The sequence below is a fragment of the Eutrigla gurnardus genome, assembly GCF_963514095.1.
Source record: "Eutrigla gurnardus genome assembly, chromosome: 16".
Lineage (NCBI taxonomy): Eukaryota > Metazoa > Chordata > Actinopteri > Perciformes > Triglidae > Eutrigla > Eutrigla gurnardus.
The window spans coordinates 13,604,834-13,632,545 of record NC_139927.1 but is presented as its reverse complement, the minus strand read 5'-3'; the positions used below and the strand labels follow the sequence as shown (position 1 = coordinate 13,632,545).

At 42.9% G+C, this 27,712-nt stretch overlaps 1 protein-coding gene and 1 long non-coding RNA gene across 3 annotated transcripts in view; one reads left to right on the top strand and one right to left on the bottom strand.

Moving 5' to 3' along the window:
- The first annotated feature begins 11,502 nt into the window (after positions 1–11,502).
- On the top strand, positions 11,503–13,798 carry LOC311026545. The gene is made up of 2 exons (XR_014598496.1): positions 11,503–13,686; positions 13,742–13,798. It is a non-coding gene; the product is annotated as an uncharacterized lncRNA (long non-coding RNA).
- Positions 13,799–13,941: 143 nt separating this feature from the next.
- jag2b (jagged canonical Notch ligand 2b) overlaps positions 13,942–27,712 on the bottom strand; it is a 36,593-nt gene continuing 22,822 nt past the window's right edge. The window contains exons 7-26 of one of the 2 annotated variants that reach the window (XM_084030171.1): positions 26,646–26,765; positions 25,825–25,938; positions 25,561–25,674; positions 24,178–24,294; positions 23,686–23,732; positions 23,386–23,559; positions 20,438–20,600; positions 20,183–20,344; positions 19,744–19,857; positions 19,484–19,597; positions 19,229–19,342; positions 18,916–19,032; positions 18,526–18,553; positions 17,812–17,897; positions 16,387–16,500; positions 16,119–16,234; positions 15,384–15,641; positions 15,142–15,273; positions 14,847–14,997; positions 13,942–14,707 (exon numbers count right to left, since the gene is read on the bottom strand). In XM_084030171.1, the coding sequence (XP_083886297.1) occupies positions 14,184–14,707; positions 14,847–14,997; positions 15,142–15,273; positions 15,384–15,641; positions 16,119–16,234; positions 16,387–16,500; positions 17,812–17,897; positions 18,526–18,553; positions 18,916–19,032; positions 19,229–19,342; positions 19,484–19,597; positions 19,744–19,857; positions 20,183–20,344; positions 20,438–20,600; positions 23,386–23,559; positions 23,686–23,732; positions 24,178–24,294; positions 25,561–25,674; positions 25,825–25,938; positions 26,646–26,765 (2,879 nt within the window). In that variant the 3' untranslated portion in view covers positions 13,942–14,183. The remainder of the gene's footprint in view (positions 14,708–14,846; positions 14,998–15,141; positions 15,274–15,383; positions 15,642–16,118; positions 16,235–16,386; positions 16,501–17,811; positions 17,898–18,525; positions 18,554–18,915; positions 19,033–19,228; positions 19,343–19,483; positions 19,598–19,743; positions 19,858–20,182; positions 20,345–20,437; positions 20,601–23,385; positions 23,560–23,685; positions 23,733–24,177; positions 24,295–25,560; positions 25,675–25,824; positions 25,939–26,645; positions 26,766–27,712) is intronic. The other variant, XM_084030172.1, reaches the window with a different exon arrangement.

Sequence of the window (27,712 nt, the reverse complement as noted above, 5' to 3'; positions counted from 1 at the left end):
AGGATTTTTAACACAATGCCAACATTGCTGACAGTACCTGGATGACAGGTTTACTGGTCACATTGTCCAGGAGTTGTTTTTCTGTGGCGATAATGGCGCTCTCATATTAAGCCGTTAATACGTTTAGTGGGTATGGCGAGTTATTTATCATTAGGAACTGATGGGGGAAGTAGTGGAGAGTCCTTGGAGGGTAAAAGAAACAATACCGACATTGTAAGGTAAAAGTCAAATAAATTTGACTGGAGTAAAAGTTCTCATTATGCAGAATGACCCATTTCACATTGTGTAAATTGACGTTTGTACAAAAACTGTAACATCTGTACCAGTGACTATAGCTACTGCATATCTTCCTTTAAATCTCTTCTTAAGACTGACTTTTATTTAATGGATTTTTCTTACTTGATGTATGTTGTATATTTTGAAATTTATTTTATTTTGTTATATAATGATCTTAATTCTTTTACCATGTTTTCACTGGAAACCACTTTGTTTTTGAAAGTTATAATTATTATCATAGCTGTCAAATGTAGTGAAGTGACAAAAAAAGATCTAGTGGAGTAGACCTAAAATAAAAGTATCTCAAAAATGTACTTCAGTACAGTACTAGGTTAGATTTACTTAGTTACTTTCCACCATTGATAATAGATATATTGCCCAAATGAAATGGGGTAAACGTAAGTGTTAGGCATTTAATTGAGCAAAAAGGAAAAATAAACTTAAAAACTTCACTCTCATAAGTGACTATTTGGTCCTGACACTGACATTTCTGAGTATCGGCTTGTTTCAAATGGTTTGACTGTCCGGTCTGACTTCAAGTTTGTTTGAAAATGTTCCTCGGTCCTAACCCTAAACCCCAGTTAAGACACACACTTCATTCAGGCTGGGAATATCATCATCATCGGGTGGAATTTTCTCCCTTTGATGTTTCTCCAAGGGTGACTATTTATACAGTCACCACTTGTTGTCTGGAAAGTGCAAGCCTCTGCTGCTCCGCCGATCCCCACTGTACACAAGCATATAAACACGGCCAGTACTCGAAACGCTGCCCTCCTTATCGACAGGAACCAAAGTTCCTCCAGTGGAAATGTCTTTGTTCCCCGCGGGCTGCCACACAATGAGCGCGACTCTCTGGAGTCGGCTGAAGGCACTGCAAGCGAAGGCCTTCGCTCATTCCACACATAGCACAACGAAGGCGCTGACCTTGGCGAGAAGCTATTAAAATTGTTCTGCACCGAACACGGATATGTACAGTCACCTTGACACATAAAAACACTGTTGCATGCGGCGAAAACATGCTTCGGTAACAGCTTCTAGCTTTAAACAAAAGGGCGTCGAGTAAAAAGACACAAATTACTGCACTCAAGACCAGAAGTACATATTCTATCGTCTGTGTGTCTAAAATACGTGTCCTTCTATCAACCATACTTTAATACATCCATATGTTGACCAATGATACAGTACCATACTGTGTCATATAGGGCTAATGGTTATTTTCATCGTTGATTAATCTACTGAGCACTTTCTCAGTTTCGTACAGAATACAAGACTTCAGTTTCCTCTGCAATAAGACTTAACATTCGTTTTGACAGGTACAAAGTGGTTGGAGAATGTATAACTTCCTACATACAGTACCACACACACACACACACACATGGATTTTCTCTAATGACTTGCCTCACGGCAGTAGTCACTCGGAGCTCCACAGAGGATGAAATCCTGTTACAGCTGGCTTTTCATGATGCCTTTAACCGCATTACACTGCCCTCTCAAGTCTAGATCCAATTTCCCTATCAAACAAGGTAGCCCACACAGCCACGCAGTGACAACGCTGCCTGCCTTTAATGTCGTAGAAAACAAAGTATGCTTTTCTTCTCTCCCTCCATCTCCAGAGGCTGCCCTCTCTGGGTAGATGGGAACAGGAACTCAGTCAGACAGACGGGGGGGAGAAGGGGGTTAGTGGATAACTCACTTGACTCTGGTGGATGTTTGTGCGTGTAGTCCTTATAATAATAGAAGGATGAGGAAAATCCTCCTGAGTAAGGACATTTTCTCCACTACTCAATTAGCTTGTTTAGGACTCGGGTGATGGGTTATAATAAGGATGTGAATTAGAAATAAATTAGGTTGTGGGTGAGGGTTGGGCTTGTATGAAGGGGTCAAAGGAGAAAAAGCACTTTTAAAAAAACACAATTGCTTTGGAAAAAACTTGCCAATGGCTGGGGTTGTGTTCCCCTAGTTTTCAGTTCATTATTCAAGCAATAATCCAAAATTGCTTCTCCAAATTTGATGAATAGCTGCTTTTCCCTTTTTAATACGACTATAGATTTAATATTTTTTAGTTTTCATGCCTTTGGTTCAGGGCAAATAGTGATTTTTCACTACTATTCTATCAACTGGTTAAAAGAAAAGTTGCAATTAAAGCTGCACTACAATGTACAGTAAAGCCTCACTTTAGAACCAGGCTTAATAAACAGCAGATCGGTCGTCATTAAACTCGCCTGAACAATCAGTGATCTGGCTCCCGGACAATCTGTCCGCATGTCTTGGATCGGCTGTCTTCCAGTTTTAGCAGTTCCACGATTTTTTCCGAAAATGCCTGCTGTCAAAAGATCTGTTATAAACTGTATTGATGTTGTTTTAATATTACTGCAGTACATTTGTATGATTGAAACTGTGATTATAGCTGAGACTACTGTGATACTGAACTGCGTCTTTCCGTTCAAGTGGAATTGTACAAAGTAACGCTGCCTTCCTCTTTTTGTCATAATTGTGGAAGATGCTGAGATAATCAACGTCATCAGTAACAAAACACAATATGCAAAACGTGCGCCGGCGCGTCGAAAGAATGGCTGCACCCAGTCAAGGCATGCATTCTCCTACAGAACAAGCTGCGGCTAAAAACACCTCACCCACGATCCTCTTAAGTGTGAAGGTATCTTACAAAAGATCTAACAATGTGAGAAATTGGGAATGGCTATCACAACAGTACAACTGTCTTGCACGAACACTTAGAAAAGCAAGAGTGTCCCGGAGCGCTCGTCAAGAGGGCAGCAAGACAGCAACATCCAAAACAACAATTTTTCATCAATCATGGCTGAAATAACTACTATTGTTGCTTTGTATGTTGTAGAAGTCCAAGATATGCCGAGTAATCAAACAGCGTCCATACGAGTTCATAACATGACACAGAGCAGCTCAGTGAATTTCACTGAGCTGTATTCACTGCGATTAGCTGCTCCTTAAACACTTAAAATAGCGTCATCCAGACATGAATACGGCCGTGACCTTGTTACCATAGAGAGTCTCTGCTTTATACACATAGTTTTGTGTGGTTTCTGTACTAATGTGAGGTTCTATCATAGAGCTCTAGGTGACCACAGACCGCTACAATATAATGAATCAATTAGCTTATTTGCATTGAATTTGTATGCAATAATGCCACACTGCGTTTTGGTGTGAACACGCCTTTAGGTGTAGCCCTAATGCATTTGCCTTGTGCGAATAAAACGCATTGGAATTACCAATGGACAAAACCATGCTTAAATTTAGTGAGGGCAAAACAAAGTACACACAATCAATAAAAACAGTGTCTGACCAGCTTTATGCCTATTTTTGTGTACAGAAATAGGCAACAGGAAGCTTGAATTAGACAAATAAGAGGGTTACTCAGGTTACGTCTCTGAGCACACTTATCAAGTTGACGAACTGTAATCAGCTATATGGATCTTTAAAGGGAAGGTGGGGCCACAGCAGGTCACATTGCCCCTCCCCCCGGTCCCCAGCAGCAGAGAAACACACTTGTCTGCCAGATAGTAGGCCTTCCTTATTAAGTCAGCTGTCACATCAGGCACCTTGCCAAGTGACATATCCAGCCACTCGCTATTATCAGCTGTGCTCTTATCGCCCGATGCCAACGCCGAGTCCTAGCTTGACCTCCCACAACCTTGATTAATCCGATTCCTACCGACACAAATACTCCAAATCCAGACAAGAGATGCCCTGATCGATCGGCCACCGCTCGAGACTGGCCATGACTGGTGACCGGCCATCAGTCATGATTCATATACAAATGTTTATCAGTTACACAGATGTGCAGCATAATGTTTTTGTACATCACGCACACAGCGGCACAGACAGTAATGTCACAGCCACACAAACGCACGGCATGCATGTGGCGAAAACAGTGGCAGCTGCAGCACACAGTGAAGTCTCACACACACTTTTATGTTCTTAAGTCTGAATGAAGATATAAAGCTTGGAAAAAGTGGCATGTACAGCAAATCATTTTCGGTTGGATCTTATTTGGATATAAATATAAGTTAAATACAAGTTATGTAGTAGTCAATGTTTTAATTACATTCAATTGAATTTAAATTTTTCCATGAACGAAAATTTATGTTCATTTATTGTTCTTAGAGAAGGAAGAAAAAACGTCTTAATTCAGAATCAGCCAAGAAAATTGTAATTTAATCTCTTAACAAGAATTGATACATTGAAAAAGTAAACATCTAATTAGAAAGCATGCATGTTTTTCTGGTGGATCCTAACATGAATGAATGACAATATTTGCAACCAAACCTAACTTCCATTCATAATCCCATAGAGTTTTGATGGATGAAAGGGATTATAGGCCTTAAGGAATGCAATCAATTATTTTACGTGGGATTCCCCCTGTAACGTTCAATTATCCTTTCATTCAGGCTTTGTAATTGATTGAGTACAGATGGTGTTGACCTCTGATCAGATATCTGAGGTCACGTCTGTCAAGTTGAGAGAATTGATTGAGTATTAAATGGGTTTCTAATTAATTGATTTTTCTTTTTGGAGGGCCACTTTCTCCACTATCCATTGACACAGAGAGATTTTTTTTAAAACCTTTATTTAACCAGGTGAAAGACTCATTGAGATTTAACATCTCTTTTCCAAATACATGAAGGTTTTGTTCAAACAAAACGCACAATTATCACACAATTAAAAGACAGTTTTGGGATTTCATAGTTAAGGAATTATACACAGGGATAATTTCCAATACGTCCACATTCTAGGTCCTGTAGTAATGAGCCAAAGGCATCAAATGAAATAGATTCTGACAATTTTCAGTCTTTTTGGAGGGTGTTCCAAGCAGAGGGGGCATATTTAAAAGCTTTTTTTTCCCCAGCTAGGTACGAGAACGCGGAACAGACAACTGCAGAACATCTTACGAGCCCATGCTATAGTGGCCTTGGCTTCTAAGGAGTACATAAGTAAGTATAGACCAGTCCAAGGATAGTTTTACAAATAAAACTCAACCAATGGGTACGCCTGCTTACATACAGAGGTGGTCAATTAGACTTTGCTGACAAGGTACAATGGTGGGTAAGATGTTTACAACCAGTGACAGATCCCAAGGCACAATGATACACAGTGTCTAGCAGACATTGGGCAGAAGTGACCATAATCTAGCAGAAGCAAGATGGTTGCCGACACAAGGTATTTCCTTGTTCTAAAACAGAAGCAGGATTTATTTCTAAAATAGAAACCTAACTTCACCTTGAGCTTAGAGACTAGATTTTTAATGTGAGATTTAAACGATAATTGGTGATCAATGAGAAAGCCCAAGTACTTAAAAACTTGAGACAAATTCTATTTACTTTCAGCTAAAATATTTGGATGATTTGGCAGTAACTCACCAGCGTTGGAAAACAGCATGAGTTTAGTTTTGTCTGTATTTATGATAATGATGATAATTGTTTGTGGAAGCCCTGCATTCACCCATGACGCTGCCAGTGCCGGTTAACTGAACATTAAAAGGAGTACACTGTGTAAAGGGAACGCAAACAGGATACCAATAAAATATCTTTTAGCAAGGCATCATGCCCCTACATGCTGCACTTCATCTAATAAAATAGAAATGTTTAACTTGATGACTATATTAAACCATTTAAATGTGACAAAACATACTCCTCTATCTCCCCCTATTTTGTGGCATAAAAGCTAAACGTTTGAAAAGTAGATCAGAGCTAGAGAGTTTCACTGTGTTTAATGCCATTACTGTTCAAACACATTGGCTCACCTACACTTGATATGGCTCAAGGCAACATATTTCTGTGACATGCCCAAACTAACCAAGGAATGTGCGATATTATATTCATTATGTCCTTAGTCATTGTGGACCGAGTGAGTCACGCAGGGGTGTTGCCAAAATGAAGATATCAGCTAAAAAGGCTTAAAATACAGTAGACAGTTCTCCTTGTTAAAGAATATTTTTATGCTTTTCTATTAAAAACCTCATACTGACATTCGACGTGATGGATTAATAAAAATCACGAGGCGTGTTAAATCTCTGTACCGAACATATAAAATTGTATTAAATATCTAGCTTCCGTCAGTCTTCAAATTGAAGGCCAATGAGACGGGGAAGTCCTGTCCTGTGATGTGTTTTAATGTTGATGGACTTATAAGACCCAAAGCCAACATACAGTAGAAACCTGGTTCACAGTGTACCATTAGGAAGCCTTCCCCAAAACATGAGCAACACCAAATGGTGAAAAATAACGAAATACTTCAAGTACTGCATGTACAACTTCAAGGTATGTGCTTGTAACTTGAGTAATTCCAGTTCATAATACTTTATACTTACCACTACATTAATCATGCCGCCTTAGATGCTGAATACAAATTATAATAATGTAACGACTCATTGCAATGCAATGTTATACTAAGCTGCAAAGACATATACAGCAGCAACATTGCACATTAATGCATCTATATTTATAAGCCAGTAATGCTTCTGGAATGGGCCACTATGAGTAATGAGTACAGTTTTACTTTTGGTACTTTGTATATTTGGATGCTCGCCCTTATGTTTCATTAATATGTTGGATACCACAAAATAAAAACACAGATCGGTTGCTACAAGAGATTATTTCACAACAAATACAAATACTGCCTAAAGTGCTGCCAGGAGACAAGAGTCAACAGTCAGCAGCATTGTTAGCTCAAATTAATTAACTCAAGAGACAAAATATTGACTTGCGATATGCATGTTGGCAAAGGCAGCATGTACTTACAGTTGGTGGAGTGAAGCTGTGACCCTTGACATCTCCGCAGACAGTACATGCTTTGGAAAGTGTCGGAAATAGAAGTAGCCTAAGCTAACGATAGCTAGTAGCGTTAGCTAGTAACATTAGCTTTCCCAACAAAGCCCTCCCGGAGCAGCATCATCAGACTGTTAGCAGGCTAGCTGACTTCAAAGAGCTTACGTTACATGAACACTAAGAGTAAGTGTTTAAAGCCAACACTGCAGCAAAATACAGATTAGCGCCAGCGCGTAGCACACCTGATGAGCGGGCAGGACGACCGAGAGGTCAACGAGACCGCCATATTTGATATTTGAGTGCGTTGGATATACTGACGTCACAGCCAGTCGTTCACATGCAGGAGAGGATTCACAACTGAGAAGAGTAAACATTCCCTCCTGCTTTCAAAATCTTTACTTCAGTAAAAAATAAATATATATATTTATACAAACACCACAAATTAATTTCCATTACAAGTTCAAGTCCGGCATTCAAACTACTCAAATAAACGTGCAGAAGTCTAGTATTTTATCATACATGGCATTATTATATTGTTCATAATAAGAAGAAGAAGAAGAAGAAGAAGAAGAAGAAGAAGAAGAAGAAGAAGAAGAAGAAGAAGAATAGTAATATCTGTATTAATTAATATTCATTGGTTACTTTATCTCTCCTAGTTCATCCTATTGTTCTTTTTTCTGTTTTAGCTGATTCACTGTAGGTGTAGCCTATCCCGTGTCCATGTGGTATCTTAGCAGGGGCACTCCTGTAAAAGACATTGTTAATCTCAGTGAGGCCCTTGCCCAGTTAAATAAAGTTATAGCATCATACTTCGGATGATACCATACTCTCTCGTGGACACTATAGTTGCCAGAAACACAGATGTCCTCTGTTGACATTCGACTGAAAAGGCAGAGAATGTCAGTGTGGTTTTCTAACCCTGCACATGTTCAGTAGCGTTTTAATTTAGTTGCACTGTACACACTGCAACCTGCTTCAGAGTAGCTCCTGGGGGTGTTTTACACTCCCTGATGTGACTCGTTCTGGGAGAGGTGCAAATTGACCTTGCATATCACTGCACAGGGTGTTGGGTTGCACTGCACACTGACACTTGAGCATGTACAAACAGACATGCATGGAATATGTGGAGGGAAATATAGGAAGGAAAACTATATGATGAAATCTCAAAAAAGCAGTGTTGAGCACACCACCTTTCCATCTGTCCATTCATGTAAACATAGGCTATATGTGTACGTATATTATATATATATTCAGGATATATGACCTTGTGTATTGTTTTTCCTCACCAGCTGCTAAAGGCCAGATTCTCATTAGAGGTATTCAAATGACCAATACATACACATGCAGTAGCATGAAGTCATGCATGTGAATAAGTCTGCATGTGTGCAAGTGTGTGTGTGTGTGTGTGTGTGTGTGTGTGTGTGTGTGTGTGTGTGTGTGTGTGTGTGTGTGTGTGTGTGTGTGACAAGCGCTCCGACTGTAGCTGAGGGAGGGAAGTAGATGCAAATTCACAGTTTGTTTACCCCCATCTGACCTTTGACTTTTCCCTCTGCCCTACAATATCCAGCATATGTGTTTTCAATTACTTCCATGGCTGCGATCTGCCTGTGTTACAGCAGGAAGACAAAAAAATTCTCTAACTAAACACAGCATCAGTACCTCTCTGTCAGATTAATTCTTATTCGTCTGTGTAATTGTTTTAAAACCGTGGTTGAATAGATTTGTAGTCTCTACTTTATAGTCTCTCACAAGCAAAAGAAGAATGAAGTGCATTCATGAAATATAGTGTCAAAAGGTTTAAAGTTTGACATCGCTAGGGAAACCAAAGCCCTAAAGAAAGAAAAGACACAAAATAAAGTGATCATTGTATTCATGATAGGCCCTCAAGCAACTCTATGCATTGGCAGCATTTTGTACATTGTCACTTAGAGCTAAACCTATTAAGACAGTTAATTTATGAGGTGATCAACCATTCTGATAATCGATTTACACACATAAGCAAGAAAAATGGAATTTGGAAAATTGGGATTTTTCACTATTTGTTGACATGTTAAACACCCAGTGATGAATCACTTAATGGAGGATTTAAAAGATCAATCAATTATAGAAATAATCATTAGTTGCTGGCCTATTTCTACATATTTTACTATAAATAAAATATGTGAAATTCAAGTATGCTTCTCAATATCTCGTTATTTGTGTCAATGTAGCTTAACAAAGAAAGTTCCCTCACAAACCATTTGTTTATTTAGATGCAAACACACACTGAACAGTTGTTCCAGAAAAAGCTGCTATGGCACTCCCCTTGCCAAATCGGTCCCCCCCCTCCCCAACCTCTTGGTGCTGTGAGGGTATCCGCAGTGCCAAGGCAGACCTGCAGTGCCAGCCAACACACAAACACGGATACCGTCAGTACACTGTGGCTTGTTTTCTCGACTCGGTCAGCCCACAGTGCCAGCTGCAGCCCGTTGCCCACTAGCACGTACCAGCTTGATGTCCCATCACGGCCATGTTTGGTTTGCGACTCTCTGTGTGTGTGTGTGTGTGTGTGTGTAAAGGGACGGAGGGCTTAGCCTAAAATCCTGTCAACCAGCTGCCTCCACTGTCAGATGGTCCCAAAAACCCACATCAACAGATGTACGGAGCAGCGACAGGGAGCATGGGCACACACACACACACACACACACACACACACACACACACACACACACACACACACAAATACCGTCTCACAGTCAATCTGTGTGCTGCAGCATGATCAGAAGGTGCATGAATGTGTGTAGAAGAGGGACTTCGCAACTTTCTCTGCTTTGATGCGGTAAAAAGAAGTGAAGCAGTCCCACGTCCTCTACATTTCTTCTGCTTCGAGCTCGGTGGAGTAGCACGACGTGTTTACAAATGCAGCACTGGGATGGCCTTGGCTGTCGTAAGGAGCCACTTTTGGTGTCAGTTTACTGATGCAGTCTGGGATCAGTGTGGTGGTGGTGGAGGGGGCGTTGATGCTGACAGGCAACTTGGCATCACACATCTACCTCGTGTAAAGCAATCGTAACAAATAATGTGTTTTATGCTGAATGATTACATGAAAAGAGGAATTAAAACAAACGCAAAATTCGGATGTCCTAGAAGTTAACGTCCCTTTATAGAAGGGAAGGGAATTTAAAGTCATCCGTATATTAATATATCCGTAAATATTATCATCTCCCTTCCCCTCTCCCCCTGTGACTCCACCACTTCCACGAAGCTGTGTAAGTCGATCCGGCCTTTCCGACAAGGGATGGTCCTATTAGCGCCAGCCAGAGGCACCCATGGGAGCCAAGAGGAAAAGTGTCCAACCCCACCTCCGCTCCGCCCCCAGCATCATAAGATTACTCATGAAACATTCACATCTTTTTGTGGCCAGCATGATCACGCCAGTCTCTCATTGGCGGAGATCAGATCGGCTCAGAACAGGAGACGAGGTCCTATTGGTGCGGTGGGGGGAGACAGTGTGATGGCGGTACGGCTGGTGAGGTTATCGAATCGATCGATCCGGGCCGTCCTCAGCCCACACAGACGAGGGCAAGGGCAAGCTTGCTTCTATTTGCCTATGTTTGAAATATCTGTCTCAATGCAATGCAATGCAATGTTACATTTGGTGTTTAAAACACTGAAAGACTTCATTTGAAAAGCTCAGTGTCAAGTTTGGTTTGAATAATGAAGAAATGCTTTCTACTGAAGACATATTCTATGTGCTTTTTTAATGTTTTTGGTGTTGGACAGGTAGTGAACCATGGGTTAATCTGAACCTTTACTGTGAAAACATCAACCTGGTGCAGCTGGAAATGAGGTTAATCTCACCAGTAGAGTTGAGGATCAATGAGCTGAAAGAGTCTAAAACACTTGATCCAACTGTTAAAGCTCTGATTACTGCAGCCTACAGCATGATGACTTGATATCTAACTGTAATTGGAGGATGGGATGTTATCACTATCTATCATGATGCACAATTTTGTTGCGCAAATTAACATTACAAAGCAATTACTACATCAGATTTTACTCTGGAAGCTACACATTAATGTAATTGTCTACTACTTAGAACCTGATCTAATATACTAAATATTAAGCAAGCATATCAGTTTGGTTTGGTTTGGTCACCTGCCTTTTCCAGGGTCAAGAATGAAGTGTCAAGCTTCAGTTTTAACCGTGGAGGAAAGCTCCTAAAACGTTTGTATCTACAGCACGTTGCCATGACAACTGTACTACCTCCCATCTGCTGATGACGACCGTCTGATACGGTTTAAAGTCGCTGCACCAGTGAGTGGACCTTTAGTTCAAAGTGGTTCGTGTTCAACAGGTTTTTGCATACGGAGGTCCAGCATACCGGCGAGTGCGTTTCCAGTGTTGTGTACTGCAAACCAAATACTACAAGCGTGATCAACGTGTCAAAACTGCTTTAATAAATAACTGGGATGATTATTTAGAACAATGAAACATCCACTAAAAGAATGGAAAGCTTTGTATAAAATTAACTTACGTCCCTCGTAGGATAAAATGTATACAATATGCATATTCAGCTTTATAACACCAGCAGTGATGCATCTTTAATTCTTTATTTTGCTGTGTCCCATTTACAGAAAATACGATGCCATTTTGAGACAATGACATGATATGGAAAAGGGGTCATGTTGAACTGATTTGGTAAAAAACAAAAACAAAACACACCTGCATGGTAGAAAACACATCCGCAAATATTGTTCCCTTCATTAAAGCCTTTAAACCAAACATGAAGCTAATGCATGATGTCCACATTTGACCCACTCACATTTACATTCATGACACTCAAGAATCATGGTGGACTGACTTTTTTTTTTCTTCTTAAATCCTCCATCAAGCGTTTTATTCCAGAAATCTCCATGACAGCAAAGTGAGACAAGGAGAGCACTTTACCGAGGCGAATAAAACGCGCCGCTATACACCACACTATTTTTTTTAAAGAGTTACTTTCCTTAATAGTGAAAAACAAACAAACAACATAAAAGATGACCGTCGTTACACAAATAATGCATTACTCATTACATTAAGGCACCTGAAACAAAAGGGGTTTGTGACGGGTTTAGAAATGGTTGGAGAACTTTAAGGCTGTAATGTTGGCAGCTATGCCTGCCAAAAGCTACCGTTGAATTTTTATTTTGGACCAAATCTGATTAAACAACCAAAATCAGTGATGGACAGCGAGTTAAAATGACTAGCAAGAGATGACTGGATCAAATAATTAAGACGTAGACGGCTGCTCTGCCTGAAATAAGGAGTAAGTTGCAAATCTTGACACACCTCTATTTGTGATGCCACAATTTAGCCGTCAGGAAATTCCTGATTGAGGAGTGTCCATAAGGAGGACTTGCTCAGATGTTTCTGTTGATATAGAGAGGTGCAGCAGCAGTTTTCTGCCTTATTCGATACATTCTTTTTACTTTTAAATATGACCACGTTAAAAATCTGTTTTGCAATGCAACTATGAAATTCTAAGAACACAGACGAATTGTTTATTCATCTTCCTAATACTACTACAGGTATCCTATCTAATACGAATACAGACAATTAAATGGAGAGGAATTGGGTTTTATTTGCATCCTCAAACTATCCAACTGTTGACTGAGAACAATAGGTGAATTTTACCAAGCAGGGACAAGAATTACATCGCAGAGAGCTGGAGATTGAGACCAGATCTGGTAATGTTGGACCACATACAGCCAGGATAAAGCAAAGTGTTTTATTAGCAAAACTGTAAATAAAAGAAGCAATCTTTTGGTATTTTATGGTGAGGGTATAATGTAAAAGTTGAAAAGCATCATTGATTTGCTGTAACTAAAAAGCACTAATGACATAGCCACAACAAAAAATGCGTCCTCATGACTAACCACTTATAAACCCTTCAGAAATTCCTTCATAGGTGGTACCTCATTGTAAAGGTTCTCAACTGTGGGACTCTGGATATGAAGTGTAATAAAACGTGCCTATTTCGACTGGCATAAATAAAAAGGAATGGCGTTGTAAAAAAAGAAAAAGAAAAAAAAAAGAATAATATTAATAATAATATTAATAATAATAATAACAATAATAATAATAAAAATGTGTGACTTGTCTTTAAGTTACTTATTTCAAATATACACAGCGACTCCTTTAGTATTTACATATATGTACAGAGTATTCATTTCTGTTTTGATCAAATACCTTGAATGGCGTTGCTGTGAAATTGAACTCTTTCGATGTACACTTGTATCCCTTTGAGATTTGAGAACGAGGAGGTCAAACTGGGCAGCGCGACTCGGAGCCTCGACGCGGCTCTTAGGAAGGCACTTGCTACCAACTCAAATACTGCAAAAAAAACCTCGAGCAGAGCTTTCAGCCGAGACAACTGAGAGACAGGAGAACAAAAATGGAAGGCCACGTAATAGGCACTGGGGTTTCTGTCCCCTCTCCCCTCCAGGCCAAGTGTTTTGGTAAGGCTGGCGCATGACGGCCACAGGTGGATCAGTGGGCAAAGCCGGGAAGAGACAGCGCGAAAGGGAGGGCTTTCTCTGTTACTGTGGCTGCAACAGTCCATTTCCCTCAAAACCCTTCCTTTACTGTCCCTTTAATGTGTATCGCACCCCCCTCCCACACCACCCCCCTCCCTCCCATAGACACTGAACAGGAGGCCGCTGACAATTTAACAAAATCATAAACATCTGTAAACAAAATGTAAAAAAAAAAAAACTTTATACAGGTTGTTTTTTTTTCTCCTTTTCGATGATTCATCGTTTCTTAAATGGTACAAGACCATGAACAAAAATTGCAGAGAGCTTCTTTTGCCTCCTGAACAAAATGTTACATTTCAGCTCCTTCTGTACATAATTAAAGAAAAATAAGTGAACTGAAATCAAAAGAAGAAGAAGGATGTTCACTGCACTCCAGCCTCCCGAATCAAAAAAAGCATTTCAGGTGACAGTGACAAAAACATGGAAACAAAGCAAAGAGTGGCTTATTTAGACACAAAGCCTATTTTTCTTCCCAAACGAAGTCCAAAAAATAACAATAGTCACTGCCTCACGGCTTCTCTCGCTACGCGTCCTTTGTTTAGATTTCTTATACACAATGGTCTCGGAGGTCTTTTTGACCAGTCAAGACGGCACTGACATTTTTCCAGCGGTTGTCTTTGGGGCTGTAGCCTGGGGTTCGGTGGGGCGCTTTGAGGGGTGAACTGGAGCTGTGCATGGTACAGATCACTCCCCCACCGGACTGCACTGCAGTCTTAGAGTACTTATAAACTGACTGCTTTCCCGCTTCAGCTCCGCCACACTCCTCTTCGAGCTCAAGCTCGCCTTCCGTCTCCTCCTCCTCCCCCTCGTCGTCACACGTCCGATAGGAGGGGCCCATGAGCTTTTTGCGCTCCTGCTCGGCGTCCCTGTTGCTCTCCTTCAGCTGCTGCTGCTGCTGATGTCCCACCACGAGCCGGAGCGGCTGCCACTGGTTGTTCACGTTGTCGTCGGCGGCTGATCGGGAGCTCCTCTCGCGCTCTTTTCTCCGCTTGCGTGTCCACCAGACACACACGATGATGCAGAAAAGGCAGAGCAAGAAGAAGACCACGCACACTAGAGGCACCAGGTAATCTGCGCACAGCAAGGTGTTCAAGAGAGGAAGGGAGGACAAGGAATAGAAATCAGCAGAAGTAGTGAGAAGTCGCCAATGAGGAATTCAATGGGGCCTACAACAAACCCTTGTGGGACACCTTTGTTAATTATTACTCACCCACTGAGGGGGGCATGACCTGTGTTTCCACTTTGACCTCAATGACCGCCAGCATTACGGTACTGTTGTGCCGCTTGGACAGGGTGCCCACTATAGCGCTTGCTGCCTCCTGGATCAGAGTGTGGTCCGGCAGATCCTCCGGCTGGAAAGACTGAGGAGAGCAGCAGTGGTTGTTTGGGTTTTTCGATTCACTTCCAACTCAAACTGTGCAAGCCAAACTGTGTACGAACAAACGACCTTAGCACAGAGTGTAAGGTCATACTATAGAACTGGATGAAATAGAACATTCACTTACTATAGCCACCTCGACAGCATCCTGATTGGACTGAGAGAGGTCACACGACAGGAGAAGGGCGTGGTCTTTTGCCAAGCTTCGGGTGTCAGGAAGATACCTCAGCTCGTAGCAGATGTTCTCCACTGTTGTTCCCTGCATATGTGCACACGCACACAGATGAGACACAGTAGAAAAACCACAGCTAGAAAACGTGTTCATGACTGCAACACCCCAAAAAAAACAGGTGTGAAGCGATGACTCACTGTTGGTACTTTGTCTCTGTTGAAGACGAGTGTTACGCGGCCACAGCTGTTGTCCAAATGCCCGGTGTTCGGCTGGCACTTGGTGGTTGCTTGTGGAGGTGAGGGTCCAGACATGGAACAAACCCCCCACTGGTGGCAAGGGGGGGAGAAGCATGTGAGATAGCTGTGCTCCAGACACTCTCGGCCAGCCGGGCAGGACTGCTGTCTCTGGTCCTGGCCTGGAGATCGGAGTCGGCAGGGACGACGACCACACAGCACCTGGTGTCACAGAATCAACATATTCACCGACATGTGAGCCCACAACATCTTTTTGTATCACCCTGCACGATGCCTTATTACACGTCAGAAAATATTTTACAAATGTCCAATAGTCTAAAACACTACCATCATAAAAGGCGATTAATACTTGCTGATGATTAATTAATCGAGTTACCATTTCTGATCTCATTTACAGTCACAGCATAATTGCACAGGCTTTCTAATACGATTGTGATGTTTAGTGGCTAGTTGACTTAAATAATTATTTTCTGAATTGTTTTGGATGTAGTGAGTGCTGTAAAATAAGCACAACAAAAAGAAACTGATATATGTTGTGTGTATTTGTTTGAACACTATGGTAACAGTAGCTCCTCTGTCCCAGCACCGTTACCGGTCATTGTTTTTCCTCGTGTTTGTTTGTCAGTGAGGAGTAGCAGATTTTAGCTGGCACTGTTTTTCCAAGGGGGGTCATGTTACCTTTGTGCAGTCCACTTTGCCGTTGATGCAATGGCAGCTGTTGCACTCCTCCTCCCAGCGGCTGCCGTGGGGAAACTGCAGCCCACCATAGTGGCAAGTCTTCCCGATACCTATGACTGCAAACAGACAGACAGAGACATGTTGGACTCCACAAAATCATGAGTACAAATTTTTGCACAAGTCCAAACGTCGACTACATAAACTACAGGGTGGAGATGATTAATGAGCGAGGACGGCTTGAATGAGCAGAGATTAGGGATGCGTTTACACTCTTGGCATCGGGCTCCTGTTCTACCAAGCGGGCAGATGCAGCGGAAGCCGTTGATCTCGTCCACACAGGTGGCACCGTAGGCACAGGGTGAAGACTGGCACTCGTTTATGTCTGCGAAGGGAAGAGTTTAAGACGTTTAAGGTGGGTACTCAGCCTGGACGCTAACATTTGACCCTTTTATAGCCAATAAAGTAAAGGCCCGGTCACACAGGCAACGTAGAAACTACTCGCAGGTCAGTAATCTACTGTAGCTGGCTAGCAGACCGCTAACATGCTAGCCAACTGGAACATGCTAAGACTAGTCACAACTCTGCCCAGATTGGCTTACCTCGATATCTTACCCTACTCAATCTCACTTCTCATGCCTAAACCTAACCGATCCAACTAATGATAGCGCCAGCCAATCAGAAGCAGCGTAGGGCGTAACACGTTCACCATAACAGGATTTGTTTTTTAGCCTCCTTAGTTTCTGTACTGGGCTGTTTACTTGCACAAGCTTGCTAACTTACAGTTAGCTTGTTAGCTTGATCGCTTACAGGATATAAAGTTTATTCAAAAAGCATTTTCATACAATCAACTTCCGCTTAAGAAATGCCCTCTTCTGTGAATCAATTTAAATCCCAACAGGAGGTTAAAAAAAGACTCTCCCTCACTGAGACAGCTTGCTGTTGGTCAAGTGTGAAAATTTGTACGTCAAAAAGTTGAGCTCAACATGAAAAGCATTATGAGAGGAATTAACTGATTTTTGCAATTTCTGCATTTTACACAGAAACTAAACTAGCACAAAGCCAGTTACTAGACAGAACCGAGTACTCTACATTTTAAATCGCCACATTTAATTCCACAAGTGAATAAACTGTTATGTGTTAAATTGTGCACCTGTTTCACTACCAGCCCATCTATTATCTGGGCAGCGCTTTGAAGGACACATCAATTGTGCCTTCCCAACGCAATCAATGGGAACCCCTGAACCATTGTCATCCAGATTCCACATGAACACAGTCTGGATGAGGATTCTCAAATTCAAGCCTGACAGAAAAGGTGAACGCTATCAGGCCAACACAAAGGAGCAGAGAAGAAGAATTTCAGGGTCACCGGGTAATTTGTCTTCCGTGTGTGTTTGTGTGACTGCATGAGTATGGAGGAGGGCCGACCTCTGACCTCTGAGGCGTTAAAGGACCGAGAAAAAAGGGAGAGAGAGCAGTGTCCTGGTCTTACATTTAGGTGTCAATGTGCCAATCTCCTCCTTGTCCCCCATTTTCCTTTCGGACTTTCCCGGCTCCGCCTACACATCCTCTTAATCACACTATGCTGCTATGGCTATGCTAGGGTCTCAATTTAAAATGCTTAAGTTGGAGGTTTTGCATATTGCTTCACGTGGAGAAAAAAAAGGACGTAAAGTAACCTTGTGTCATTACTCACTGATTCGGCAGTCGGGCCCGGCGAATCCGGGTGCGCACTCGCACCGAAACCAGTTGACTCCATCCACACAGATGCCGCCATTGTAACTGAGAGAGGAAAGAAATAAAAAACGATTAGATGAGCCTGTACAAGAGCCACATCCTCTCCAGCTGCAACAAAGCACATCGTTTTTGTGTGTGGGTGTGTGTATGTGGTGATGCAGGGAGGGAGGGAAGGGGGGGGGGGGTCACAAGGCTCAATTCAACTCATCAATACAAGCCTCCACCTTTCAGATGCTAATTGGCGTGTCCAGTCCCTCCCCTCCCCTCCTCTCATCATGCCTCTCCTTCCATTCCTCGTCAAAGCCCGGCTCCCCCCCAGGTCGCACGGGAAGAAAGGACACGTACGCCCCCTTCCCCCCCTCCGCCGCCGCTCCACCCCCCACCTGCATTCACCATGGGATAGTTGGGACTCCTGCCTCCCTCCCAAGAAAAACCTCTCTCCCCACCTCTCTCTGTCCTATTCAACATCCAAGCCCCCCACCCTCCTCTGAGAGATGCCCCCTTTGAGGCTTGATTTAAGGACAACTTCCACTGCTTTTAGCGGCCCTTCACCCCTCCAGCCTGCAAGGTCTGTGTGAAGTGTGGAGATGAGGGAGACAGGGATAAAACCGGAGGGAGGGGGGGGGGGTCCGGCTACGCCTCAGGAGTGTGCGAGCCAGGAAAGTGTACGTACCACGGATGAGGGTTGCAGTCGTTTATATCTGTTGAAGAGAACAACAAAGGAAAAATGAGTGTTGAGTTTTTACTGTGACATGTGTGTGTCTGTACCTCAATGCTCTACCTCACGCAAGGCATGCCTTTGCTTTCCTTTTTTTTTTTTATTCAAAAAGCCACACAGACGGAAATATGGAGCCGAGGGACTCACTGTGCCACGTGTGTCATTTACCATTACCTTGATACGTACAGATATTATTCAAGATGAAATATATTCACAACTTGGCTTACAAATACAGTAAACCAAAATAATTTGATACACAAAATAAAAATGCAAAAAAGACATGATAAAGAACACGATAGCCGACCTTTACGTCAGTTATATTCAGAGTTTAATAGAGAAACTAACTCTGGTCACAGGCGGGGCCTTCCCAGCCCTCTTTGCAGATGCAGGTGAAGGTGTCTCCTCCTCCCACACAGGTTCCTCCGTTGGAACAAGGACTGGAGGCGCATGTGCTGTTCTTGGCTGTGGGAAGAGAGTCATAAGATCACAGATCTTAAAAACAGAAGATCAACAGCAAACCGAATTTGGCATTAAATCATGCAACTTTTATAAAAATGGACAAAAATACAAATTTTAAAAAAAGAAAAAGGCATTTCAATGAATACGTTCCTCTTAAAATTAAACCGGCTCAGTGACGGACGCCATCCCGAGGCCTCACCTGTGTTGCAGGCGTTTCCTCCCCAACCAGGCGGGCAGGCGCAGCGGAAGGCGTCCCCGTGGTCGTAGCAGGTGCCTCCGTTACTGCAGGTGGTCTCGTCGCATTGGCTCTCGCCTGGCAGAGAAACACTTGGGTCACACACTAATATGGCCGTTAACAGCATCACTTGATCAAACACACTTGCAGCGCACAACGTAAGCGCGGCAAAGCTACGCACATAAACGCACGCATTAACACAGAGTGGACATGACTCACGGGAATGGCAGGTCTTGCCCTTCCAGTCGTCGGCACACTCGCAGGAGAAGTCGTTCACCAAGTCAACGCAGCGTCCGCCATTCTTACACGGGTCGTGTCTGCACTCATTGACGTCTGGAGGAAGACTTACGTGATTAGATCTTTACTAAGACGTTTTCTTTTTAGTGCAAATAGAGCAGAGTAGGCAGATGCTCTACCCGGCCTTTTCTATTTTTATTCAAAATGCCACACAGACTGAAATATGGAGCCGAGGGACTCACTGAGGTCGCAGAGTCGACCCTCCCAGCCATCAGGACAGAAGCACTGGAAGGAGTTCACTCCATCGATGCAGGTCCCTCCGTTTCCACAGGGGTTGCTGATGCAGTCGTTAATATCTGAAAAAGAGAAGGGGGAGGTTAGATGACAGAGCAGAAGATCTATGACTTTTAGTAACACATTTCTTTCAACCCTCCCTATTTAGTAGTAGCTCATAATATATATTATTAATAACACCCATGAGGTTGTTAACAAATATATAAAATATCAAATGTCTTAAAATATTTTTAGAAGTTGGAGACAAATCATTACTTTTTCCGAAAATTATATATTTTTTTAAATGCCTAGCACTTTGAAGGCAAATGACTGACTTTAAATGTGATTTGTCTGTATCATTTTTAACAACAACAACAACTAAAAAAGTCTAAAATCCTCCAAACATACTCTCATGACAGTAGATGCCGCTGAATCCCGGATCACACATGCAGGTGAAGTTGCCCGCCGGCTGGCTGATGCAGCGTCCTCGCGGCCCACAGACGTTGGAGGAGATGTGCCGCACGCCAGCCGAGTCGTTCGTCGCTACAGCAACAGTGCAGCTGTCAATCGCTGCGAGGTAAAGAATAAAGATGAATTCAATTACTTTCCTCCGATGCGGTGGTTTTGTTCAAGAGTGTTTCATCATTAGACGACCGGGGTCACCTTGACACGGGGCGGTTTGGCAGTTCTCCTTGAGCCGTTCACACGTCTTCCCCTCGAAGCCTTCGGGACACGCGCAGTAGAAGTCCTGGTCCATGCTGTGGCACTTGGCCTCGTTCTCGCAAGGGTTTGGGTCGCAAGAGTCCGAAGGGGACCAGCCAGAGATCTGAGGAAGATGTAGCAGTTACAATAGTCAATATATACAGGTCAAATTCGAAAAAAAAGCCACTTAACGTTGCACAAATCAAGATTTGAAGATCAACAAAAGGATTAAGGGTCTATTTGTTCATTATTATGAGCAACACATTGCATATTACACAAAGAATTACCACCTAACTCTGTAGCCCATTGCCTTTACAGAGCCCTTTAGTGTCTTTCAGCTTTACAGAGAGACAAACTAACTTGTGGGAAGAATTTGGTGGAAATTTACATTTATTTCTTAAGAGCAGAGATCTTCAACAGGGGGTCCGGGACCCCTAGGGGCTCCACAGAGTTACAGCAGGGGGTCCCCAAAATGAATTATTATTTTCTTCCAAAATTTAAAATATGTCCAAAAATACACATCAACATTAATGAAAGATCTCATAAGCAAATATATATGTTTATTGTTGTGTTAATGTGAAATGGTGATGTAGAAATGCAGATATAGAATTACAATTTGTTCTATAAATATATTAATCCATCAACAATTATTATTTTAATGACTTAGAATTACATTCATACATCATTATAAAGTACCTATACATTCCCCTATAGGCTGCAACACAATTTTATAGTATACGATATGTGATAGGGGGTCCCTCCACCATGTCACTATCAGCCAAGGGGTCCTTGGCCTGAAAAACATTGAAGACCTCTGCTTTAGAGAAAGTAGTTCCAACTAATTTGAAATTCGAAATGTTTCACAAATTCACTCTCAAAGCGCCTCGCCAAAGCCACTTTAGGACGATGCGGGAGGTGAGAGGCTGCCGCTGCCAAAGTCCCATCTCCTCACTGACATGGTTCTTTTGGTGATCATAATAAAGTGAAGGTGCAAGTGAATGAGCGACGGAGAAAGTGGATCTTAAATCAGCGCAGGTGAGCGGCTTAGCTTGGCTCAAGCCGCCGCCGCTGTGCAGAACAAATGGAAGGTAAGCGGAACGGCGACGTAAGCCTCAGAAAACACTTTCCCCTAAGCTCATCAAGGGAATCCACGCTTTTGGTTTTACATCTGTGCCCCGCTTAATCGTACAAGATTATTTCAGAGACAGAAGCCTGGCAGAAGAGAGAGACACTGAGCAGGCAGAGAGATAGCCTATTATGAGGGCAAATATTGACTCATGCAGAGTCACAGTGAATATAATAAAAGATAAATCATCCGTCGTACAATCTTGACACGGAAAAAGGCCACAGTGACATTTTTTTTTTGTTGCCATTTCTACACTCAGCAATACGGGGGGTTGGAGTGAAAATCGTTGGGTTTGTGTAAACAGAAGCCTACTGTGCATAAACTCTGGGTTGCACCCATTTGCCATTTAAGGTGCTGAACGAGGGAGTCGGAGTGTGGCAACAAGGTGGGTGAAGTCTGTGGTCGCACACGGTTTATTTTACTCCAAGTGTCGGGGCCAGATGCATTTTTTTTCCCCTTCTTCACTTTGCATGTGTGTGGTCAGGGGGGGGGGGAGGGACGTGTCTGAGGGCAAGAGCATCAATAAATCTTCAGCACATTAACTTCTCTGTTTGGACTGTCCACAGCTCAACAGGCATGTTTCATTGACATGTCGAGAATGTATTTGTAACGTGGTATAATTTAAACATAAATACATTCTGCAACAAAAAAAAAAAAAAGTCAGACAGACTGGAGGTCATTTCTGAAAGTAGAGTTGATGGACAAGCTGATTGGCTGAAGGGTGAATAGATCTGTGTTGGGAATCGGTGCAAATGTCCAGAAAGCCAGTGCTGGATTTATTTCTGCTGCTCTACTGCTATGTTGTATACCAGGAACGGGGGCTGGACGTGTCAACTGCCAACACTTTAAATTCTGTTTGTCATCTGATACTTTACAAAGAAGAGTTATATTCCTGGGTTGATGTCAGCAGCCAAGAGAGTAAATGTGGCTCTATTTTTCTGTAGTGGGACTCAAATGGCCCTCATTTCTTCTTCAGACTTTAAGACATAAACCTACTATTGAGAGGAGACACTAATCAAGGAAATATGATGCGGTCATAGTTTTGGCCCTGCAGGGCAGGAATGTACACCGTGCCATAGCAGGCATCAGAGCTCTGTAGTATGTGGGCAGATATCCAGCATCACCTCATTCAGAGAGGCTCATATTTATAGTAGGGATGCTAAAAACAGGATTGGCTCCTGACCAGCAAATGTCCTCCATTCAGGGCCCAGGAGATGCAGCGGAGTGTCGGTTTCCTCACTGCTAACCTACATTGGCTTCGAACGCTCACTTCAACTAAGAAAAGGCTGCAGCGATTTGAAGCGTCTGTGTGAAGCAAAATGACCGATCACAGCAATGAAACCCGTAGTTGGCTTATTGGTGTGAGAACACACTGCACGACTTTGAGAAACATCGTAATTTAGCAATGGGTAGTTCTGATCACGATTAAAAAATAAATAAATAAATAAAGCGACTTGAAAAGTTCAGTTGTGGTAGAGAATGGTTGTTTATCACTTAAAAGAATTCTCACAAAAAAAGGCTTATCTGTGATGCAATAAAAATATTTGCTTCTTAACAAATCGTGAAGTGTTTCAGTTCCATATTTGGATGATTTTCAGGATAATTTCCCGAATCGCAATTTTGGTTGGCCGGGGTAATAACGGCGGTACATTTTCATGCCCTCCCGTGCCCGTTCTCAAATACGTAACGCCTCGCCGCTGAAGCCCAGAGGCTATAAACCACCGGCTCATACACAGTCCACAATTATCCAATCCCATGTGACCTCGTAGAGCATGAGACTCACCTCACAAAGCTGCCCGGCAAACTGCGCTGGGCACTGACACACGAAGGAGTCCAACACGGCGTGGCACTGGCCGCCGTTCTGGCACGGCCTGCTTTCACACTTGTTCCTCTGGATTTCACAGTGAGTGCCCACAAAACCTGGAGGACACTGGCAGTGGTAACCCTTCAGACCCTCCTAGAGAAGAAACAAAGAGATAAGTAAGAGTGTGTGGGCATCTCCAAGCTATTTCTTGTTCATGCATGTGCAACGGCTTTAAGTGCAAAACAACTGGGTGACATGGAATATAGATACAAATCATACCTTGCACGTTGCTCCATTCAGACACTGACCGTGGCAGTCCTTCATGTCTTAAGGGAAATAAGAACAATTTAAATTGTATTATTCAATATGAAGAACATTAAATATGTATCACCTTATTCACTACCAGGTGACATCAACAATGGTGGGTAGTGTGCAGATTACGCCAAAAGTTTGAAAATAAATAACTAGTGAAGCCAATAGAGTGCCAGACGGATGTGATTGTACAGACTGTAACTGAGCATGCATTTGATGCAGGAGAAGAGAGGAACCGGGGCATGCGAGCTCAGTCATGATGATTCATGTTGCCAGGACGAGGAAGGAGACGGGTTACCACATGTGGGGAAGCGAGTGGAAATACACTACACCTACGTCGTGAGTCCAGGAAGTGAGGAGGAGGCGTTTGAAAAAGAGTAGCCAGAAGAAGAAGACGCCAATGGAAGGGTGGCATTTTTTTTTATAAGTGACTCTTAAAATAAGGAAAGAAATACTGACTGATGTCACAGTTTTGTCCGGACCATCCTTGAAAACAGCTGCAGAGATATCCCCCAATCAAATTTTTGCAAAAGAAAGCGTTCACACAGCGATTTTCCCCCGCACACTCATTTGTATCTGTAAAAGCAGGAAGTAGAAGCGGACCGAGTCCATCAATTGAAACAAACCAAGGATAATGAAAGAAAGGATACCAGAAACCCAACCTGGCTATTTGGTTAGTCATCTCATCTTGGAGCCATTTTTTTAAACAGAAAGCCTCGGTTGTAGAAAATATGCAAGTGGTTGCATATTAGGAAATGTAGGATCCAGCTTTTTTGGAGCTCGACTTAAACGACAGAGTAAAACCTTCTGTATCTTCAATTTAGTCTCTTGTGAAATACTTAAAAATGGCTGGACTACTCCTTTAACAAGTTTTCATGGGTCTGTTAAACATAAACAAGTTCTACTATTAGGGATGTTTAGTCCCACTATAAATACATCCATCAATCAGCCCGTGGCGAGATCTTCCAAGTCATAAAACGCAAAAGATATTTAATTTACAAATGGTGGTAAACACACACACACATTTAATCAGCTGGAAGATATTTACTGCAGCTAGTCTGCAGGGAGTCCTGCTGTGCACACACACACACACACACACACACACACACACACACACACACACACACACACACACACACACACACACACACACACACACACACACACACACACACACACACACACACACACACACACACACACACACACACACACACACACACACACGTCTTCTCTCTGAAACCCTAAACCCCCCCCCACACACACACACACACACGCACACACACACAGGCCAGGTAACACAGGAGGCCGATGGCTGCCTGTAAGCTGAGATCTGAGCTGGTAAGATGATACTGAACTCCTGGGATCTCTTTCCTACCTTCATCACACACACACACACACACACACACACACACACACACACACACACAAAAACACAAACACACGCACACAAACACACAAACACTGTGTACCAGTCCTAATCCATTTCCTGGCTTCACACTGGTCACGTCCACACTTATAAAAAAGCAAATGCCACCGCTGGCGACAAACAAACAGCCGGATATAGACACACTAGTAGCTCATAAAGTCATTGAGAAAAAAAATAAAAAGGGCTGTGCAGCTGCCAGCTTGTCCAGGATACTGACAGCATGTCCTCTGGCAATGGGGCTATTTATTTATTTGTTTTCGGAAATGGTACAAACAGGAAAGAAGCGTATCCCTGTTGAAATCCCGAACAGTGGAAATACTATTTTTAAAACCGCCTCTGGTGATGGGCGCAAATTAAAAGTAAAAAAATGAAGAAAAAAAAGCTGTGTGTGTGTGTGTGTGAGAGAATCTTACCTATCTGGCAGGTCTTTCCCTCCCACTCTGGAGGGCACACACACTCGAAGCCGTCCTCCAGGTCGACACAGGTTCCACCCTGAGCACACGGACTGGAGGCACACTCGTCCAAATCTGGGAAAATTCACAAGGTGATGGAGAAAGAGGCCAGGAGGAGAGAGGTGAGAGGCTCGGTGTAAGAGAACGTAAATGTGCATCTCTGAAATGAAGGTTCATGGATGCGCGGAATGTCTTGGGCTGATTGAGAGGAGTGCGGTGACTCACTGTTGGCACAGGTCGGACCCTCCCAGCCCGGGGGACACCGGCACTCGAACCCCGTGAGAACCTCGTGGCACGTCCCGCCGTTGGCGCAAGGGTTGGAAACGCAGGCGTGCTCGGCTGATGGAGGAGGTGTGTTCAAAGAAAAACGTTAGAACAGATTCAGATTTCTGTTGGCTCTTCAACCGTTTCCAGTACAGTACATAAGGCATCCTTTGTCTTATTTTTCCAACGCTGCATTCATTATAAAGCTGGCATGTAAACGAGAAGAGATTTATTTTTATTTGTATAAGACTGTAACGAAGGAGAATTTTCATAGAAGATTACTGATCATTAAATAGGAAAGGGGAAGTATTTTACTTCACATCGTACCTCAGTGAAGAAGCCCGTTACAGTAATTACTACATGGACTTCTCAGACCATATATGGACATGACCTATATCGACATGACCTCAAGGATTTTCACGTTTTTGACTTATTGTATGATAAACATTTAGTACCTCAATCATATTTTGCTGACCTTGCTGTTGCCTGTAATTGACATTAGTGCGTCACCAATGAAAACTTTTTACGTATATAAAACATTATAATACCTTTTTTGTTTTTGTTCTATTGTTTGTTAACAGGGCCCCGAGAGTCCGATATCTTTTTCCACATTCCGATGTCTGAATGTCTTGAATTAAAAGTTAATCACTCCTTGAAATACTTGCACTGTTATGCTACTATCACATCAGTGGCGTAAAATGTTGTAAAAACCATAAGCAACTATGGCGACGGGCCTGGCGGTGGATGTTCAGCGACAAAGACAGCGGTGGCGGGTCTCTCACCTATCTGACAGGTCTTGCCCGAGTATCCCGGTGGACAGGCGCAGCGGTACTCGTCTGGTTCGGTGTTCATGCAGGTTCCTCCGTTGACGCAAGGGTGGTGGCGACCGCAGTAATTCAGATCTGGGGGAAGACACGCATTTAGACTCACAAAGACACTAATCTAAATATTCGACACTAGCTAGGTTTCCATCCACAGGTAGCACTCATTTTCAGAAAATCAGCACTCGCAAAATGCTACTGAATGTGCATTTCCATCCAATACTCTTAGGTGAATACCAGGTGTTGCAGGAGAAAAAGGATGCAACGAGATGCTGTTATCACTTTGCAGAAAATATTCAGTCCCCCCACGTATGCGGAGGAACCGAACCAAACCCCATTTGATCCCTGCACAGCATCCTTAGGCTAAAGGCCAGCTCGCCCTACAGGCTGGTAAATAAAAGAGCAGGGATCCGTCTCCACCGAGGATCTTAGGACCCGTTCTCATCCCCTGAAGAGCCTTCGGTGACGAAGGGATGCGGGGGGATCGAGTGTCCTCGCTGCTGCTCGGATCACACGGCCAGTAAAACTATCCAGCTGCTGTTCTTCAGTCGGAGACAACCAGCAGAGACCTCATGTGGAGGTGTGTTATTGTTTTTTAGGTCCAGGTTCCATCACTGACATCTGAAAGACTGAACACAAACTCACCATCGGAACCAAAAATGCTGTTTTTGGTCGTTTTTTATGTGATGTATAATGTTTATTCGCGGTGTAACGGATGAATAAGCTTGAAACCACTATGCCCGACAAAATAAAGTCTTTCAATATGACTCACTCTGCCTAAGAGCGCTTTTGTTTTCGTCACTGATTAATTATTGGATCTATAAAATGTCAAAACATTACTTGAAGCCCAAAGAGACTTTTTGAAATTGCTTCTTCCTTCCATTATTCGCTTCTTCCAACGCAGTTCCAGGTGCTGACCTGGCAGCGCTACTTTTATTCTACATGTAGATTAGCCGCTTCTTCATAAGCCTTTTCTGTTGCAGCTGCAGCTCGAAGGGACTTGTGTGGAGCAGGAACTCTGCCAGGGT